Source organism: Zymoseptoria tritici, chromosome 6 (assembly GCF_000219625.1).
Source record: "Zymoseptoria tritici IPO323 chromosome 6, whole genome shotgun sequence".
Lineage (NCBI taxonomy): Eukaryota > Fungi > Ascomycota > Dothideomycetes > Mycosphaerellales > Mycosphaerellaceae > Zymoseptoria > Zymoseptoria tritici.
Window position 1 is genome coordinate 868,761 of NC_018213.1, and position 18,612 is coordinate 887,372.

The following is an 18,612-nucleotide window of genomic DNA, read 5'->3' on the forward strand; positions in this document are numbered from 1 at the left end:
CTGGTATCCGTTCACCTCCGAATTCCCTGAAGATGACGCCGCAAGGTGTCGCCCATTCAGGTAAGTATCGACAAGTCGTCTGGAAATCGGTCGAACGTTGCACTTACTGCGTAATCTTCTGGCTGGGTTGTGGCTATATGTTCCTTGCCGGCATGTCCGTCACTTCCGAGTCCCCTGACGATGATGCTGCATGCTTCCGCTCCTCTGCTGGATGGACAGAGGTATATGAAGGCAGCCTCCCACCGTGAACCATTCAAACAAGAACGGCTTTTGACGATCAGGAACTCCAACAGAAAACAACTTCAACGGAAACACCGCGGCTACACCTTCGACAGTATCATGAGATCCCTTACAACTGCTATCCTCTTCGCGGCGGCTGCGATGGCAATCGATGAGTACGACATCGTGTCGACTTGTCCTGCGCCAATCAGTGATCGTTACCGATACTTTGTCGACAGTACGTGGTCCGACACCATGCATACCTAGACGTGTGCTGCAGTACTAATTCCCAGTTTGCAGGTGGCAATTGCTTCATCCTCCGCGCCGGCACTGCAGGCTCAGTCGGTGATTACGCCTACAATTGTGAGTACACCGCCTTCTTTGAAAGAACAAAAACCTGGCGACATGATCTGACTTTCCCTCGACAAGCTTTCTGCTGCGTCACCTCCACGAACAAATGCTTCTACAACCAGCGCAACACTCCCGACATCAAGACCCCGGCAGATTGCGCTGACGGACAGCCTGCTGGTTGTGCCAGTGTGGAGGTCCATCCGAATGCCCCGGTCAGCTTTACCACTGAAGGTGTCCCTACCTGCTAGATACCTGGATTCTCTTGCGACGACTGGTATGTGGCCTCCTTCTCCTTCTTCGCAATTTACCGCACGTGCTGACGACTCCGTGTGCTCCAGCGTCGACGGCAGGTGTTTGTGCGGCAGCCAAGGGCGATGGTCGGGATGTGGGGGAATGGAAAGTGAATGGTTTGTTTGCCCAGACGAAGGTGGAATGCTCGGAGGTGTCGCTTGGTATTGGAGAGAGTTCCTGTCACGATGACCATCCCGTCGACTTTCACGCCATCCACAATTTTCGATATTCAACGTGCGATGTTTTGATCTCTAACGTTGTCTCGCAACCCCTTGTATTCCGTCTCACCACTGATGTCCAGCGCTCAACGTGTGACCGTACAGTGCAAGGTGGGATTAGGCATGAGCCTTTCAAGCCCACAGCCAGCTCGTCGATCCGTGAGATTTCTCGCTTCTGACCAGAACCATTCCCTTCTTCTTCCAATGGCGAAACACCAACACAATGTGGAGCAACGTCGACCCTTTCCAACGGAGAGACTTTTCAGCTCGTGTCTTTGACATGCCGCAAGACAGCTCAATCCAAAGCGAGCCGCCAACACCAACTACCCTCATCCTCAGCGCTTAAACATGAAACATCCCCATGCTTGGCGGCACATGAAAGCTCGCTACTTGGCTACTTGACCAGCTATTTTCAGCACCAACACAAGGTACATGTTCGGCAATGGAACGAACGACAAAGACATGCCTTTGCCGCTCAAAGAAAACGCTTGTTCGTGCAGATGTGAAACAATGTTTGTCTGCCGGCTGAGAACGAAGACACCATGTGTGGCTCGGCAAACATATGTGTACGACAGCAACCCTCCATAGGACGGACGATTGAGCGGCCACTTTCTACATTCTTTGTTCTTCATCATTTGTGTAGCCATCGAACGCTCGCTGGTCGAGCTCGAGCCAATAGCTTCCATCCATTAATCATGTCAATACAACACGACAACAGTAAGCATCTCCTCGCCTCTCCACCAACCAAAACTCATCCAAAAACAGCCACCTGCTCCCCCTCAACCCTCGCCAACCCCATCGACCTGCCTCGAAACTTCGCCCTCAACACCACCCGCATTTGCGGTTTCAACTATCCCTCTTCCGAGCCGATGCAGAACTTCGCGGGTAATTATCTGCCCTTCTCGTCCTTCCGACCAAGATTGACATCCACCCAGCCTGCTGCGCCTCCCATCCCGAACTGTCAAACGCCTGTTTCCATCACTGCACAACCGGCTACTCCGTCTCTGCCTTCCAAGAATGCATACGCATCCGCGTGGACGTGAAAGCGGAAGTGACGTGTAATATTTTTCCGGCCAAAGCGATTCGGCGGACGCAAGGGGATGGGTGGTTTTTGTGGGGTGTGGGAGTGTTGATGGGAATGGTGGTGGGGTTTGGAGTGTTTTGTGGGATGACTTGATTCGATTGAGAGGTGATGAATGATGAGATCATGAGGCATGGTTGTTAAAATGATTTGTTGCTCGGGGTATTATGAATCGAAAATGCTCGCTGGAAAGGAAGAAACTAGACTGGAGCTGTCAATAATATGTGTACCATCACCGGTGAACGCCTTGCTGTGCGATTCGCCTCCCTCACAATACCCAGTCGAGCAACCAGTCCGTCCGAACATCCGGTGCTGGCCGCACGACTTCGCAATGCCCTCTCGCTGTCAAAAATGCTCCTTCGTTGCTATACGTTAAGTGCTTGCCGTACTTCCTCACGCTTTTCACCGCATCGTCCGAGACGCCGGCCACGTCCTGAGGGATCCATACGATCGGCGTCGGTTCTCGCGTTACCGGGTCCTGGTATGCGGCTCGCAATTCTGCTTGTCGCTCAGCGGGAGAGAGGTCGATGAGCTCATCCGGGTAATGGGACAGTGCTTCACCCAGCTGATTGCCCGCTTCCATTCGCCGCTCAGTACCGGTGTATACGGAGAGATGTTGTAGTTCCGAATGGGATGCCAGAGCCTTGACTCGCCTTTCGAGTCTTAGCAGCGTCTTACGGGCATTGGCGGCTGTTTCGACAGAGTCGAAGGTTTTTCCGCGAGTCCTGGTAGTGGAGGTTCGCTGGTCGAGGTGTCTTCGCCGACTGCGATGTGACTTGTGATCGTGTTCTTGCGCGGTGGACTGGGCCTCTTCTTTGTTGTCGACTTGCGCGTCTGGGAGCGCGATACCGGCGTTTTCGGCTTCTTGGTCGAGTTCGTAGCTTGAGCGGTCGCGAGTCTCTTCTAAGAGAAGTTCTTTCTCCGCTTCGGCTGCTTTGTCTTCCAGCGTGACAGGCAAGAGCTCCGTCAAAGGCCGCATGGTCTGCTCGATAGTGTAGTGGAACCCGGCAGTCAGGATAATAGCGACGATCATGATGATTGCTTGCGCGGAGCAGGCAACGTTTCCGGCGCTGTTGCGGACGAGGAAGAAGAGGCCGATGAGCGTGATTTCCATGATGTACACGCCGGCGAAAAGCTGAGAAAGTGCGTTCTCGAAGAGCAGGCCGTGCGTGTCGACTTTGTTGCGTTGGACGTAGTAGTAATTGTGGCGGTAGGCGACCCAAAAGAGCATGAAGAGGCAGGATATGAAGATAAGGATGAGCGGGCTGATGATGGAGTAGATGAGCCCGATGGCGGCAAAGTTGGTCCAGACTGCAAAGACGTTGCCCCTAGAGAAGGAAGTGATTAGCATGAGGATGTGCAAAAGTTCAGCCCGAGCAGACTTACCACATCTGATGAGGAATTGTAGTCTGAAGAAAGGCTTCCTGTCGAGGCGTTTGCGTGAACCACGGCCAGATGAGCGTGATGAACAGAAGCCGTAGGTACTGGAAAAGCAGACTCCCGCTATAACCGAGGGCTTGAATGATGAGGTAGTTGAAGAAGTAATTCGAAGCTTTCGGGAGTTCGTTGGCCAGTTTCTGCACGATGGAGGTGGGATTGTTGATAATGGACGAGATAGTTGCGATCAAGCCAGAGGAGATGGACGTGACCAGGACCAATTCGATGAGGAGGAATGTGAAGTAGAACGCTTGCGTGACAATCTCTCGGCGACTGCGGGTCGGTGCTCCGACCAGTACCGCGAGCTTTCGGCACAGTGCCGGCACAACCAGCTGAACGAGCAGGGCGAGGAGGATGGCTGTGAGGGGACCTGGAAGGAATCAGCAAGCGGTATGTGGGTCAGTCGAAAGATGCAGTACCTGAGATCAAACTTATGACCCACGACGGGCAGGGTTTTAACCAGGCCAGATAGCTGGTTGTTTTCCGCAGCGTGTCCAGCTGGGATAGTATACCGAGAAAGGTGGCTGGTATGGCCCAGATGATCAACATGGCGATGAACAGCATCAGAGCGATACAGGTCCTGACGAAGCGGCGCATGCTCGTGAGACCCATGTTGGCCCAAACAATCTCGTGAGGCGCGACGTCCATGTATCTTGGAGCCATCAAGCCAGGTTTGTGATGCGTGATCAGCGCGCAAGCCATATTGGCTGACATCTGTCTGTCGAATTGTATGAAGGCAGAATTTTGCAGCTTAAATCGAGCTTCGTTGTCGAGTTCTGGCTGCAACGCATCGATTTGCACAGTCAGACGAGCGACTTCTTTTCGGAGCCATGCAATCTTGGGGACCTTTTTGTGGCTGCGTTGCCAGAACTTGATTGATGAGGCCGTCTTCCAGTCACCGTTTGCATCTTGCACCAGCGAGACAGTTGCTCCCGAAGACTCCTTAAGATATTGGCGCCATAGCTGTTGCTTGTCTTCGCAATCGATCTCGTAAGCGGCGGTGATATGCTGTTCCGCGCCAGCATCCTCGCCGTGAAGAGAAGCTTCGGGCACAGCTGTATCCGATGAGGAAAGATCACGGTCACTCCCATTGCGGTCGGCCTTCCGGTAGCGCTTGTTGACGAGTCGGAGCATCTTCAGTTCTTCCTTCTCCAGAGCATGGCAAGCCGACCTCCGCTGATTGACCAATTTCCTCAGATCCCCATAATCTCGGTTCACCCACACACGAAGTCGCTCGCGGTCGTCGTTGTCCACAAAGACATCAAACAATGCTTTCAGGGCCTCGTCGCTGCGGTATTCGCTTGGAATGTTGGTCACAAGCAATGTCCTGGCTGAAGCGCGGAGTCGATGTTCGGGTGATGTCAGAAATTCCTGTCGGACGGCGATGAAATGCAGCTTCTCACGATAGATGCGATAAAGCGTCCAAGCGATCACTCCGAGCGCAGACAGCAAATGCGCCCAGTATCGATCTGTATTTGTCGGCGCCACATTCTGCCATGATAGCGTATCGAGTCCAGTGATGTTGTAGATGGTGGCTTGCCCTTCGACGGTGAAGGTGTTGTCATCCTTACCGCCGTTGTAATTTATTGGCAGCAAAATGGTGACAATGACGACCATGAGCGGGACGAAGATCAAGATCATGGCCCGAAGGAAGCGAATCGCAAAGTAGCCGTCCAGCCCGCATTTGAGCTTGAGCTCTTCGCCCTGGATCTTGAAAATGCGGGTAATCCATTTCAGAGGGTTGACGGGAACGGCCTCGACTCGCAGTCGGTCTTGTACAAGATATGTCTTTGGCTGGTATATTCGACGTCCGATCTTGGAGCTTTTGAGCAAGAAGAAGCCAGATAATTGGAAAACAAACAGCCCGAAACCGGTGGCCAAATTTAGCACGAAGGCCTTGGTCGTGACGGCCCCAGTCTGCGCGATTCCAGCATTGCCGTTAGTGAGGGTGGTGAGGTTGAAGTCGGACATGCTGCGCGCACATGTCGGCCGCGAGAGGTGGTGTGGTGGAAGGAGCGACGAATGTAGTAGGACGCGGTCTCCTGATGATGAGGCGGGCGTCTCATCTCAAAACTGGCGAACCCGTCGCCCGTCCTTGGCCAAAAGTCCTTCATCGATGACGACTTTTGGCCGTGGCAACCGACGAGCTGTCCATGTCCATCGCCCCAAGAGGCAACGATTCTAGCAGCGAACGATGTAAAGGAACAACGCGGGAGCCTTTACGAGCAGTCGGGCGATCTCACAGTGATCATGGGCGGCCCGCGTAATCATCGTAATAAGGAGCCGGTTGACATCCTTCTCGCGTCGACCAGGAAGTAAGATAGAGGGGCAGACACGAAACACATTATTCGCCTGGCTGGCTGTACTGTATTGTACTGAACCAGCCAAGGTATACATATATCCCGAGATCTATGGCATTGCAACACAGTCTTGTCGGGTACCTCACTGTCAATGCCACAATGCCATTGACAATACCGCACTCGAGAACTGTCAGACACCAGCATGGCAGCATTCTACCTTCCAGGTCACTACAATGGCTTCTCGATCGATGATGACATCAAAGTCTCGAAATTGGCAAGGACCTCCCTGTCTCTTCCACCTCTTTGTTCAAAGTCTGTCGACGAAGACGAAGATGGAGAAGATGAAGACGACGAGGAATCGACACCGCGGCAGAAACCGTTCACGATGGGGTTCTGAACTCTTCGAAGGATCTGCTGCTGAAATCCGAGTTCGCATCAACCATCTCACCGATGGTTCTGCTAGTCTGGGGTCCATCACGGTGTCCATCCGCAAACACCGCTTACCGAGGAGCGGAGATTCCGCTCAAACGCATAGCAAATAAAGCATTCAAATCTCCCACGTCTGCTCCGAAACCCGTTCCATCAAATCACCTCCTCTCTCTCCCACCCCGTCGGTTTCTGATACCTCAAATCCTTCACCGGATGCTCCTTGCCCTCATCCTTATAAACCGAATTGTAAGGATTGACATCAAGTTTCTGGTCGAGGTTGCCGAGTGTATGATTCACCTCCCTGTGCTTGCTCTCGTCCGCGCGGATATACAATAACAAGTCCCGCATCGTCCGCGACCCTTCCGGCATGGACCAGTACTTGACCGCGATATCGGGTGCGGGCAGATTGTCCCATTCGGGGAGCAAGCCGGCGTCGATGTCGGCGATTTCACGGGTGTAAGTCAGCACGGCTTCTTCTTCGAGGTGTCCGACAAAGCGGTGGCAGGTTCGAGGGGAGAGGAGGTAGGAGATGAAGAAGGCGTTGAAGAAGACGCCTTGTGCTCCTGCGAGTTTCCATGTCAGTAGATTGTCGTGGACGTATGGGTTGAGATGGATGACTTACCAAGAACCATAACCCGCATAAACCACCCCGGCTCCGCCATTTTCAGAAAGGTCAACAAATGCATCCTCTCGTTGAAACTCTCCTCCAACAACGTCTCGATCCATCCATTATCCCGCTTCATTCGGCGCATACTGTGGAGGTGGCGCAGCATGCCCGCTACCATACCTGGAACACCCGCCACGGACTCCAAGAAGACGTTCCGGATCATGTACTGCCGGGCCGTCATGTTGCCTGCTCCCTTACGATACCCCGTGGCGAGATCCAGACCCCAGCGCAGGACGCGGACGAATGTGAGCGCTACCCGGTCAGAGAAGTCTTTGGGGTTGCGGTGCGCGACGACGACGGTGCGCATTTGCTCGGCGGTGTAGATGGGGTGGGTCCAGGCTGTGGGGGTCTCTTTGATGCTGGGAGAGTCAGGTTGGGGGAAAATTTCTTTCCAGTGGCAGGGGCGGGTGGTGCTGAAAGGGCGGGTGATTGTGGCGTTGTGTTGATTATGGAGATTTAGGAGGACCGGTTTGGCCACCAGGGTGGTGGAGGAGCCATTGAGGGCTCGCAGGAGTTGAGTTGTGGCCTGCTTGGAGAAGACGGTGCGTTGTGCTGTGAGGCGGGTGCACTGCATGAGGTGTGTATGTCTTGTCTTGATGTTGACGTTGATCTTGTGTGGTGTGGTGTATTGTGTTTGATGAGGATGAGAAGGAAAGTGAACATAGGAGGGAGGGTGATGTTTAATAGCTTACGAGGAATGTTGCATTGGAAGGATTCATCTCAAGACAAGCTGAGGTCAGAGTCCATTGTTGCTGCTGATCAACAAGAGAGGAGCGTTCCGAGCTGAGTGGCCATTTTAGGAACGTGCGGTCGATTCAGCCTACTTTGTCCGTAAGGGTGTTTCAGCTCACGACGACGTCGATTTTTTAGCAGCTTCGTTCGACTCACGATCTCACAATCACTTCGAGATTCGTGCGATGAGTCTGTGTGTTCACGTAGAAGTGATGTCGAAGCAAGATGCAACTTCTCCGACGTCGTTCAAGTCGACTTTGGCGTCCATGCGGACGGACGAGATCGCGGACGAAATCCCACCAACCCGGTTCATTCTCGTACGAAAACATCTCGGAGGCCGCAGCAGTCATGCGCCACGAACAAACTTGCAACTTCATTGACATCTTCGTCAGCAACGAGCAATACCCGGAGGAGTCATTACCGCTGCATTTACGAAGGAGGCGAAGTTGACGGGGCAGCCGACTTGCTCGCTGAAGAAATACTGTATTCTGATGCTGATGATTCCGTGGCGACGTTGCACGTTCCTCTGAATCGCTGCTTCGTGGACTCCTTGGCATCATCGTCTTATCCTGTTCTTCACGATCAGTCCGACTCCATTCATTGTGCATGTCAGCGACGACTCACTGGCTGAACGAACTCTCTCCTTCCTTGGTGTCGATGTCATTCTGTTCGACTTTGCTCACGCTTGCCGCCCGCGGACCCATGTTCAGATGTTGCACGAATTTGTCGAGCGAGCTTTGTGAGCCTTGAGCTTCGCCAATGACCTGACGGGTCGATCGATCAGCTGAATGGTCCTTCTCAATGTGCAATTGAACGGTCACACCGATCCATCGTCAGCGTTCTTGACGTAGCCGGTGAGATTGAGTCCTGTGGCCTTGGTTTCTGTGAAAGACCTGGGATTGTCAGGCGAGGATGATCCAGAGAACAAGACCCAAGATAGGTCTGAGAGAAGGCCTACCTAAAATTCACGCCTTGGACTGTGCCTTCAACTCGAAATTCTATCTGTTGACATTGATCAGTATGGCCATGTTGGTCGTTAACATCAAGCCGTGGTAGAAACGTACTCTCTTCGACATTCTGAATGGAGCGGTCGAAAATGCTCGCATCGACGTTTCGTAACGACGATACTTAGAAAACGAGGTTCTTGTGGTAGCTCAAGGAGAGACCTTGTTGATATGGAATTGTAAGGTATCACAGCTTCGAGAAATGGCAGCTCTCACAGAAGGCATTGGATCCATGGCGCAGACGTTACGTCATCAGAATCGGATTCAGTCCTGTCTCACCCCTGCCGTCGATGAACTGTGAGGTCCCGCTTGAGGTTTGGTAGACCGGCGAAAGGAGCAGAGATGGTCCTGTTGCGATGTTCATACATGGCTTACATGATCAAGAAGACGCTCCTACTATGAGCTCGCCAACATTTCCAATCTATTCTTATAGTGAATCCCCGTCGAGCGTGGCACTTCAAGGTTCAGCCCTTGTACCGCCGCCAGGAACGCGTTGTCCTCGGAGATTTCTTAAAAACGCAACGACAACAGATCACGCTAGACAGGAGATGACCCCTTTCAACCATTGCAACGTCTCCATGACCTGGACATCTCATGAGCGCTGTGTCTTCCAATTGTGACTTCATGCTCTGGATCCTTCAACAAACCCGACGTGGACGACAACGAATCGCTGAAGCTCTCCCTCGAGTCAGGCTACCGATCACTACCCCTGTCCGCCTTGCATGAGCTGTCTTCTTCGACGTGTCGCACCACCCCCACGGATATCACCACGGCGCATATAGCCCACGATCACGACCATGGCCGACACCGAAGCGACGGCGCACGCGACCTCGACCTCATCACCGACCAGCAGCAGCGACATCACCTCGTCCGACCACCGACCAGACTCCCCGTCACCCAGCGTGTCTCCATCCCTCGCCCTCGATGCCGTACCCTCACTCGACCGCTCGGCGTCTCTGCCCTCGAGCTCAGCAGCCTCCAGCTTCTCCAGCCATTCTCGTCATTCCAGACTATCAGAAGGCTCATCATCCGTCGTCCGTCGACGAGGCTACATGCGGCCGCAGGGCACATCCTTCGCGACCTCCGCAAAGAACAGAGACTCGGTCATGAGTCTAGGAAGCATCGCACACATGCAATACTACTTCGCACGAACGGGTCTCCTCGACGGAAAAGGCGCACAACTGGCTAAAGAAGGCATGAAAAGAAAAGACCTCCAAAACGCCGCGGACAAGGAGAATCAGCAACCTTTCTACCACCAAACCCAAGACGACTTCAACATCTCCTCCCTCTCCCTTCATGAAAGCGGCAGCAACACCCTCTCCGTCTACGCCTCCTCCGATCCTGGTATGGACACCTCCATCATGGAGTCTCCTACTGACAGCATATTCAACACCTCCGCCTGGGACCCGCGGGATCCGATCATGCTTCCACCCACCGTCTCCACCTACAAACATAAACCGACCTACCTCTCTCCTCTCCCGGACATGCCGGTCCTCCGTCGTGAACTCAAAGAAGCCCTTCAAGACGCCTGCAAAGTGCTCGAAGAGTCCCAACGCGCATTGGATACCCAGTACCACAACGTGGCGGAAAGCTCGGGTTACCATGAAATTCAAGGACTGCATTTGTTGGATATCATCACCCTCGCTATTCGTGCGGCGAAGAATTACTACACCGCGCATGTGAATCCGGGACGGTTGTACGCCATCAAACCGGAAAAGACGATTCGTTCGGATTTGTATGCGGTGTTAGATGTGTTGAAACGTATGGCGGGGAGGAATTTTAGAGGTGGCATGAGGATCGGGGAGCTGTCGGATATTCTAATGTGGATTGAGAGTATTGATCAACTTCTCAAACAAGAGGAGGCGCTGGAGTTGAAAGAGGCGGAGGAGTGGGAGAGCTGGACGTGGCGGACAGGCGACTGGACAGAGCGCGAGAGGGAGCGGGAATGGTTATTCTTGAAGTCCTTTGACGCGGGTGACCCTCCACTACCTCAATGGCCGGAAAAGTCACCCGATGAGCAGACCAGCCTGCCCAGCGACTTCCTCAAGACCCTCCAAGACGGCCAACGCCTCATCCGCCTCCACAACACCCTCGTCTCCCGCTCGAAACGCAAATTCCACGAAATCAAGACCCACCACACAGACGTCAACAAACCCTACCGCATGGCCGATAATCTCCGATATTGGATCAAAGCGGCGGAATTGCGCTGGGATGTGGTGTTGGAAGTTCCGGTGTTGGACGTCGTGCATGGCGACTCGCCGAGTGCGTGGACTGCTTTTGAGAAGGCGGTTTTGAGGTGGTGTCGGGCTGTGAGGGAGGAGTTGACGGAGGAGTGGAGGGTGGAGATGGAGGATGGGAAGAGGAGGAGGGAGAGGACGCCGCCGGAGGTTAGGGTTGAGGGTGTTGATAATGAGGTGAATGGAGAAGAGACTGTGCGGAGAAAGGGATTGGTGGCTACGGAGGAGGAGAGGAGGGCTGTTGAGGGGTGGAAGATGGAGAGCGCTGTGGTGGAGGAGAAGAAGGTCGATGAGAAGGTTGAGGTTGAAGTTTGAAAGGCTGGACGAAGGAGAGAGGAAGATGTGATACCCCAAAATTGCTGCGTTGAAGAGGAAAGGACTGAGTCTAGGTCTAGAAGACTGGAAAAGATAATGTTTTCGTACTGTCGAAGAGAATGTTGAACATTCCGACTTGGCTACCATCCGCTCGACATCATATCAAACAACATGCCGCTATAATCGTGGTCTCCTCTTTGACATCACAAATATGTTATAAATCGTGAAACATCGATCTCGGACCCCTTCACCCCTGGAATCCGATCGATTTGTCGCGCTAGAGAGGTTGTGGTGACGCTGCAGCGGGATTGAGGGATGAGGGATGTGGGCTGCATCTTGATTGTGCCATCTTTCGTCGCGTACACTGACTTCTTTACTGTACGACAAACAAACTCGACATTCTTCTGACAGAGATACACGGGATCATCGAGTCGAACCAAGGATCCCGTCCACTATTGGCTCAATTCCACCACGCAACGGACCATTCTCCGTTCCACATCCTGGACGACATACAGCCCCCCCCCCCGGTCTGCTGGTGATGTGATGGCGTCGTGGTCGTACTACGAGCCGTCTTACGAAAACCTGCTGTGAGTGGTGAGTGTCTTTATTCATTCCGCCTTCAGCCTGACCAGTCGCGCCCGCCGCTGTTTTATTTGCTCCTGGCGCGTCGTCGTTGCTTTGGTTTGGTACGCTATCAACCGTCGTACCAGACCGGCTTCAATATCCCATCCTCAAGACACATTCCGCAATGCAAACGCCGGCCGGGCCAGGCTGCTGCTTTCTCTAGCAGTATACCTACCAGATCACTAACACCTCACAACAATGGCAGGCGCTGACCGGACCCGCACCTTCGACGCGAGCGCTCCTGCTCCCCCAGATATCCCCCGCTGCCTCCGCACCGCAGCTTCCACGGGCGACCTCTCGAACAAGCGAAAGTCCGGCGCGAAACGACTCACCCTGGGATTGGAATTGTTTCAACGCACGCTGGAGAAGCAGAAACGGCAGAGGGAAGAGAAGGGCGTGATACATGAGCAGCAGCGACGGAGGAAGAGCCACAATCTTGCGCTGAGGGAGACACACGGAGGATTGGCCGATTGCCCGCCTATACACCCCGACTTTGACTTTGAGCCCTGGCATCGCGTACGTCCGGACGAGGTCTCTTCCCGCTCGCAGAGGAGGAGGACGACGGCGATTATGCCTTCAGCGAGGAGAGTAGGAGGGGGTGTACGGCTCAGTGGAGGCCCGGTGTTGACGGACAACGAGACTTCGACGTTTGAGAGTGATATCTCTTCGGTGGTGGATATCAGCGATCATCTCGCTGCTTCGGAGGACGATACGGAGGATGAGTATAGGGATACGAATAAGTATCGTATGCCGGAGTGTGGGAAGACGAGGTTGGGATTGCATACCAAGGAGCCGTTGAGTCCGACGCCGAGGGTCGGGGTGAGGAGGGAGGGGAGTGGGACGCCGACGATGTCAGGGAGAGGAGGGTTGGTGAATGGAGGGCCGCCGCCGAGTATGGACTTCTCATCACAACCGTGGCAGAGTACTGTCTCGGTGGCCGGAGCGGAGAACGACACAGCCGGAGATGGAGACTCAATACGAACGACTGTCACCCGGCCTGGATCGGTCTACACCCTCGGCCGAGCGAGTTTCACCGGCCAATTGGCGCAATTGACGTCCATGCGGCTTCCCGACGCGACATCCCTGGCGAAGAGGATAAGTTCCATGGCGACTTCCACCGAAGCCGCGCAAGCTCTCGCAGATGCATCCGAGCAGATTCGGATGTGGATTCGGCAAGCGGAGAACGTACTAAACGGCTTGAACGCGGAGGACGATGTGGAGTGGGCAGCGGCAGGAGGCAGGGAGGGGATTCAAGATGTCGACGGCGCGATTGGACGATTCGAACAACTAGTCGAAGTCTACGTTCTTTCGATTGAGCGACTCCAAACTCGCCCGGACGTGTGTCTCCTCTCGAAAGAGGAGATCCGCGCGAGTGGCGTGAATCTGGAAACCATCATCGGCAACTGGCAGGGGATCAAGGATACCCTCAAATCCATCAAATTCCAAGTCGAAGTCGCGATGGAGTGGGAGGAATTGTGGAATACCGTGTTGGGTGAGATTTCCCAGGAGATGAATGGCTTGAATCAGCTGGTCTTTGAAATGGAGGAGAAACGACATCAAGGCGCGGAAAGTTTGCTCAGCTCGAGGGATAGTATCGACTTGAGTGAACTGGAGACGATTGTGGAGGTGGCTCCTGGACGAGCGAAGGCAAACGCGAACGCCAACAATCGGTTCAGTGTCGTCATGCCGTTCTCCTCCACGGGTGTTCCCCTCCACGCCCCTCCGCCGCTTGCGAGTGGGGAGCAGAAGGAGGACTCGAGTTTACTCGCGTTATTCGCACGGATGCAGCCGTTGAGAGCCGCGCTGGACTTCCTGCCGATGAGATTGGCGGCGTGGCATCGACGCGGAAATGACACCTTTCCCTCCGCATGTCTAGACCTCGATCAGCGGCAGACCGAGCTGGAAATCCAATGGACGAAACTGGAAGCGGACGCGGAGTCTTTACGACGGGAATTAGGCGAGGACCGATGGGTTCTCGTCTTCAGGAACGCTGGGAGGCAGGCGATGAAGATGTGCGAAAGCATCATGCGGAGCGTGGAGAAAGTCAAAGAGTCGGTCTCGAAGGTGGAGCAGGTGGGTGACAAAGTGGAGAACTACGAGGCGAAGAAACGGCACTATGGTCCTGCGATTGAGAGGGTGATTGCGATTATTGATCGGGGAGTGAAGGATCGGTTGACGGTGAATGGGGAGATTTTGAGGTTGCAATCTGATATTAAGAAGAGGTGGGCCAGGCTGCAGACTGAGATTCTGGAGATGGATGGGTTGGTGGAGGAGTTGGCGAGGAGAAAGGAGGAAGAGGAAGGGATGCATTTGAGGGACTCGGTGAGTTCTTCGACGGTCATTTCTGAGCAGAGGAGTGTGGGGAGTGGGAGTCGAGGGGAGGGGATTACGCCTGCTACTTCGCCTGCTAGTAGCGTCATCGTCACGAATGGTGGGAGCGGGAGGAAGTCCAGTTTCGGAGCGAAGACGACGCCGACGCATCTGAGCAGTGGTAATCTCCGCTCTTCCACTGGCGGTGGTGGTCGCGCTTCATCTCGACTCTCTCCCGGCGGCAATGGCGGCGGTACTGCACACTCTACCGTCCCACGCCGATCTCTCCTCCCGAGAAAGTCCAACGCAGACTTCCACAGCACACCATCCCGCACTACCTCCTCCCCTGGCGTCGGAACAGCAGGGACAGCAGGATCGTCGGCAAGTCCTGGAAGACCAGCGGTCAATTGGCCCAGTCGAGGTGAAGTTACTCCTCAACCGGGTAAAGGTCGCTTCGTCAACGCCGTCAAGAGTGAAGTGAAAGACTTCCGCCCGTTGAGCGCGTTTGAACCGAGTCCGTATGCGAAAGGGCCGATTACGCCGAAGAGATTTCAGAGGGCTACGGCGGTGGAGGGAGGACAGGGACAGAATGCGAAGACGCCTGGTTTGAGACATGTCAGTGCGCCGACGGGGGCGGGGTCGTCCATCCCGGCGCCTGTGACTTCGTCGGCGAGGAAGGTGAGTGGGGGCAGTGCGGGACTGTCGAAGAACGGTGCCGCGACGCCGGGTGCCAGGGCGAGGGCTACGTCCGCTTCACATGCCACCTCGACGAAGACCGGACATCTGGGTCCTTCCTCCCGCCTGGCGAACAGTACGTCCTCCACTAACCCCGCCGCCACGAACGGCGCGAACGGACATCTGACCTCCAGCACGAACACCAACACTCTAAAATCAACACGCAGTCTCGCATTCCTCGTCCCACGACCGGGAAGTCGAGCAGGTAGTCGAGCGGCATCTCGTCTCGCGGACAGTGGGATCGGAGATGAAGGGGGCAGCAGTGTGGATGGCAACGAGGCGGATAATGAGAGTCCGACGCATTGGAAGGAGAGGCCGGGGAGTAGTAGTAGGGCGAATGGTGGGAGGCCGGGGAGTCGTGGGGTGGGAGGAAGGAGGAGTAGTTTGTTGGGGGGGAGGAGTAGTGCGATGGGAGGAAGGGCGAGGAGTCGGTTGGATGGGTTGGTGGGAGGAGAGGGTGGGGATGATGGGGGGTTGAGGCCGAAGTGGAGGCCGTGAGGTGATGGAAGATGCGGTGGGAAAGGTTGTTGGCTTGATGCTCAAAGACTTGTTCGGACGAGAGACGGACTTGAGGCTAGATTTTGCTGCTGGAGGAGCTGGGATCGGGCGACGCAGTGGAATTTGAGCGCGGGATGGAAAAAGGATGGATAGCAGATACCAATTGTATGTTAGCGAGCGAGCCAGAGGACTATTCGTCGACAGATAAGACTTTGTTTTCCTGCGGAGTAAGGATGGCGTACAGTCAACGTTCGCAGCATGTGCTGGTTTTTCACGTTGGTCGTGAGAACTTGCTTTGGCGAGAGCTGCTGTTTCCATTGCTGCTTTGATGTGGTTCTGCGGTTTATGTCTGTCTGTCGTGATTCGTTGTCTAGTCTTAAGGCTGTGTTGCTTCCATATATGTGTGCTGTAATCTTAATGCTCTCGTCCTGCCAATCGATACACTGGTGAATGCTGTCCAGCCTGTCAACCTCTCAATCTCCCAGTACCTCTGCCCATACTATGCTTCCCCTTCGACTCATACACCCTTCCCGTCTCCATACTTCCCAACTCCTCCATCCCCTTCCCACCCTCCCTCTCCCGCTTCCCCTCCTTGTCAACCGCCTCCTGCCTCGGCGACGCCACTCCCGTCCAAATATACACCCCCACACACACCGCCTCCATCGCAAACTGCATAAACGCCTGAACCCAAATCTCCGGATCCGCGTCATCGAATACCGACCCGGGACTCGCGAATCCGACGCACACGACGTAGACGATGCGGACGAACATGAAGGGTAACACGGCCAGACCCGCGAAGACGAGGATGCGCTCGGATTGTGGCACGTGGGGAAGGCGGTAGGTGTGGTGTGCGAGTATGAGCGCTAGGGCTAGGTATATGACTAGAAAGAGGAGGGTGGACGTCTCGAAGAGAGCGCGGCCGGTGGTGTGCGTGGAGGAGGTGGAGGAGGTGTGGTAGAGGAGGTTTATGCCTACGATGGCGAGGAGGAGGGCGGCGAGGGAGAGGATGTGGATTGGGGTGAAGATGCGGGTGGGGAGGTTGTGAGCGGTTAAGAGGGTGTTGAGCCGTTTGAGGAAGCCGAGCAGGACGAGGAAGAGGGGTGCTGTGCCGATTGCGGAGGTGATGGCTGCGGTGATGAGGACGCCGGAGGAGGGGTGTTGGGTTTCGGCGTAGAGGGTGCAGGAGGCGCCGATCAGGCGGAGGGTGGGGAGGAGGAGGAGGTAGAACCAGCCTGCGGTGCGGCATTGGCGGAAGGAGTGCCGGTGGCAGATGGAGAGGGCGAGGAGGAAGGATGGGGTGAAGAAGGCGAGTTCGGCGGCGGCGAGGTCGCCGTGAGGAGTGAGGGAGGACATGATGATGTTGCGGTATGAGAGAGAGTTATGTGAGGAGCGCGTGGAGGTGAATAGGAGAGGTTCTTTCGGGTGTGGAGATGTGGATGTGCGAGACGAACGCAATGATGAGGAGATGGCAGTCTGACTTACTGGATGGCATGGCGATATATATGCGATCCTAGAACCACGATGGATCGTCATTCAACCTCAAGACAGGAGGGCATTTGCTGGTGGCCTTGATTCATCCTGCAGTCGGAAGGTAACCAAGTTGAATAGCATTCTTGCGCAAAGATCGCTCAATCCAGCAAGTGCTAATGGCAGACCAGCTTCAGGACCACCAACCATACGGGCGCTTCTAAGAAAACGAAGGACAGTGCAGGTCTGCCAATAAGTTGCGCCGCTGGCTTGCCGTTAACAATTGGTACGGCTGAAGACGCAATGTCTCGTTTAGCGTATTCTCTTGTTGGATTGGCGCGGATTGTCGCAGGATTGGCGCGAATCGTCGCGAATGTGACTCTGTCCTTTCCTTTGCGGCAACGATGCCACTCCTCGTCCTGCGAATCGTCCTTCACTGCGGTGTCCGTGTCAGCCAAGCTCGGATGCGATGATTGCAATGAAATCCAGTACACCAAACTTGCGACTGCGCGGCGCCGTGCAATTCCAATCGGAAATGTCGAGGTGATGTCGAAGGATTCTCAAGCCGCACGGTCGCAACTCGTGGGTGCTATATGGAGAGCCGGATGTGTTAATGGTCGACCAAGGTATCTTCTTTGGGGGCTGTGCTGTCACCTAGACTGACAGCGTCAGGACTGTATATAAGAGCGCAACGGCTCTCGATTAGCATAAAACCGCAAGTCGTCACGAATAGAGTCAGACTAGCCGAAGCTTGACATGGCTTGTTCGCCAACCACACAACCTTCGTGTCGTTCTCCTTGCCGTCGATCCGCTCAAGAAAACATTGTTTCGTCGCAGATGGTTGGCTCACGCATGTTGAGTATGCAGGCACTCATGTGCCTCGAGAGCCGTCTCTTCGGCGACGCCGATGGCGCAGCATCCTTCTCAGCGAGCGACGTCACAGTCCCCTGGCGTGGTTGCGTTGGCATGTTGGAATTGCCCGTGGCTACAGGTAAGTCGCGCCGTGTCAAGCTAGGATGGCCCAGGCTGGGAATGAAGCTAAGGTAAGATAGGTAGAATTGGCCCATATCGTGAGGCAAACCTCACATGCAACACTCCACAGCAAGTTGGCCATCGGAATGGTCAGTATCCGACTCCGACTTGAGGTTGAAGGCCTTTTGCACGGGAATGAATCATAGCAATCGAAGCCCTCTGGTGCTTGTCATGTCTTGACGAGCTTCGTCTGGCTTCCTTTTCCCTGGTCAAACTGCGCGAGCCAAGCCAATTGACGGAGCCCCCGTGCGGTGAAAAATGCGCGGAGCATTGCAGAGGCGGAGGTTCGAAGGCGGAGAATTCGAGAGCTGAGCATCAGGATCCGGTTTGTAGAGACGTATAGAACTCCAACGGTAGATGATCTCCCTGCCTTCGCTCGACTTTCGAAGGATGATGTGCATCCCAGTGGCTTGGAGTCTGGGAGGGAGCACAGAGGTACCTGCCTTGGCTGGAGCCGCGTTCTTGCTCTGCGATGATTCCCTACCCTTACACGTTCACTCCAGCAGAGCGGAGGTCTTGCTTCGGGCGAAAGTATGCGTTAATATGCCACAGTCACTACTCACTGGCGCACTACGTTCTCAGTCGTCTTCCCATCCATCGTGCCTGTGCAACCATGGTCGTTCTTACCGATGGAGACAGGAGGCCTTTCCCTCCGAACGCATGCA

General features: G+C 54.7%; 8 protein-coding genes across 8 annotated transcripts; 3 read left to right on the forward strand and 5 right to left on the reverse strand.

The window, feature by feature from the left end:
• Window positions 1-306: 306 nt before the first annotated feature.
• Window positions 307-1,088, forward strand: MYCGRDRAFT_104779 (uncharacterized protein; the record flags this gene model as incomplete). The annotated part of the gene is made up of 4 exons (XM_003851367.1): window positions 307-457; window positions 520-582; window positions 649-844; window positions 909-1,088. Coding segments are annotated over 4 exons (504 nt in total), but the record flags the coding sequence as incomplete, so codon positions are not given.
• Window positions 1,089-3,088: 2,000 nt separating this feature from the next.
• Window positions 3,089-5,568, reverse strand: MYCGRDRAFT_72917 (uncharacterized protein; the record flags this gene model as incomplete). Its single annotated transcript, XM_003851870.1, has 4 exons — window positions 3,089-3,488; window positions 3,547-3,967; window positions 4,017-4,526; window positions 4,677-5,568. Coding segments are annotated over 4 exons (2,223 nt in total), but the record flags the coding sequence as incomplete, so codon positions are not given.
• Window positions 5,569-6,031: 463 nt separating this feature from the next.
• Window positions 6,032-7,567, reverse strand: MYCGRDRAFT_72918 (uncharacterized protein; the record flags this gene model as incomplete). Its single annotated transcript, XM_003851869.1, has 2 exons — window positions 6,032-6,889; window positions 6,949-7,567. The coding sequence occupies 2 exons, from the start codon at window positions 7,565-7,567 to the stop codon at window positions 6,480-6,482; spliced, it is 1,029 nt and encodes a 342-aa protein (XP_003851917.1).
• A 778-nt stretch (window positions 7,568-8,345) lies between these two features.
• On the reverse strand, window positions 8,346-8,733 carry MYCGRDRAFT_44206 (uncharacterized protein; the record flags this gene model as incomplete). The annotated part of the gene is made up of 3 exons (XM_003851868.1): window positions 8,346-8,489; window positions 8,549-8,618; window positions 8,684-8,733. Coding segments are annotated over 3 exons (264 nt in total), but the record flags the coding sequence as incomplete, so codon positions are not given.
• Window positions 8,734-9,577: 844 nt separating this feature from the next.
• MYCGRDRAFT_13691 (uncharacterized protein) lies at window positions 9,578-11,065 on the forward strand (the record flags this gene model as incomplete). The annotated part of the gene is made up of 2 exons (XM_003851368.1): window positions 9,578-10,051; window positions 10,097-11,065. Coding segments are annotated over 2 exons (1,443 nt in total), but the record flags the coding sequence as incomplete, so codon positions are not given.
• Window positions 11,066-12,103: 1,038 nt separating this feature from the next.
• On the forward strand, window positions 12,104-15,104 carry MYCGRDRAFT_93761 (uncharacterized protein; the record flags this gene model as incomplete). The annotated part of the gene is made up of 2 exons (XM_003851369.1): window positions 12,104-15,026; window positions 15,085-15,104. 2 exons carry the CDS (start codon window positions 12,104-12,106, stop codon window positions 15,102-15,104), a joined length of 2,943 nt encoding a protein of 980 aa, XP_003851417.1.
• An 809-nt stretch (window positions 15,105-15,913) lies between these two features.
• Window positions 15,914-16,801, reverse strand: MYCGRDRAFT_93762 (uncharacterized protein; the record flags this gene model as incomplete). Its single annotated transcript, XM_003851867.1, has 1 exon — window positions 15,914-16,801. One exon carries the CDS (start codon window positions 16,799-16,801, stop codon window positions 15,914-15,916), a length of 888 nt encoding a protein of 295 aa, XP_003851915.1.
• Window positions 16,802-17,091: 290 nt separating this feature from the next.
• Window positions 17,092-18,545, reverse strand: MYCGRDRAFT_93763 (uncharacterized protein; the record flags this gene model as incomplete). Its single annotated transcript, XM_003851866.1, has 3 exons — window positions 17,092-17,351; window positions 17,766-17,953; window positions 18,511-18,545. 3 exons carry the CDS (start codon window positions 18,543-18,545, stop codon window positions 17,092-17,094), a joined length of 483 nt encoding a protein of 160 aa, XP_003851914.1.
• Window positions 18,546-18,612: the final 67 nt, after the last annotated feature.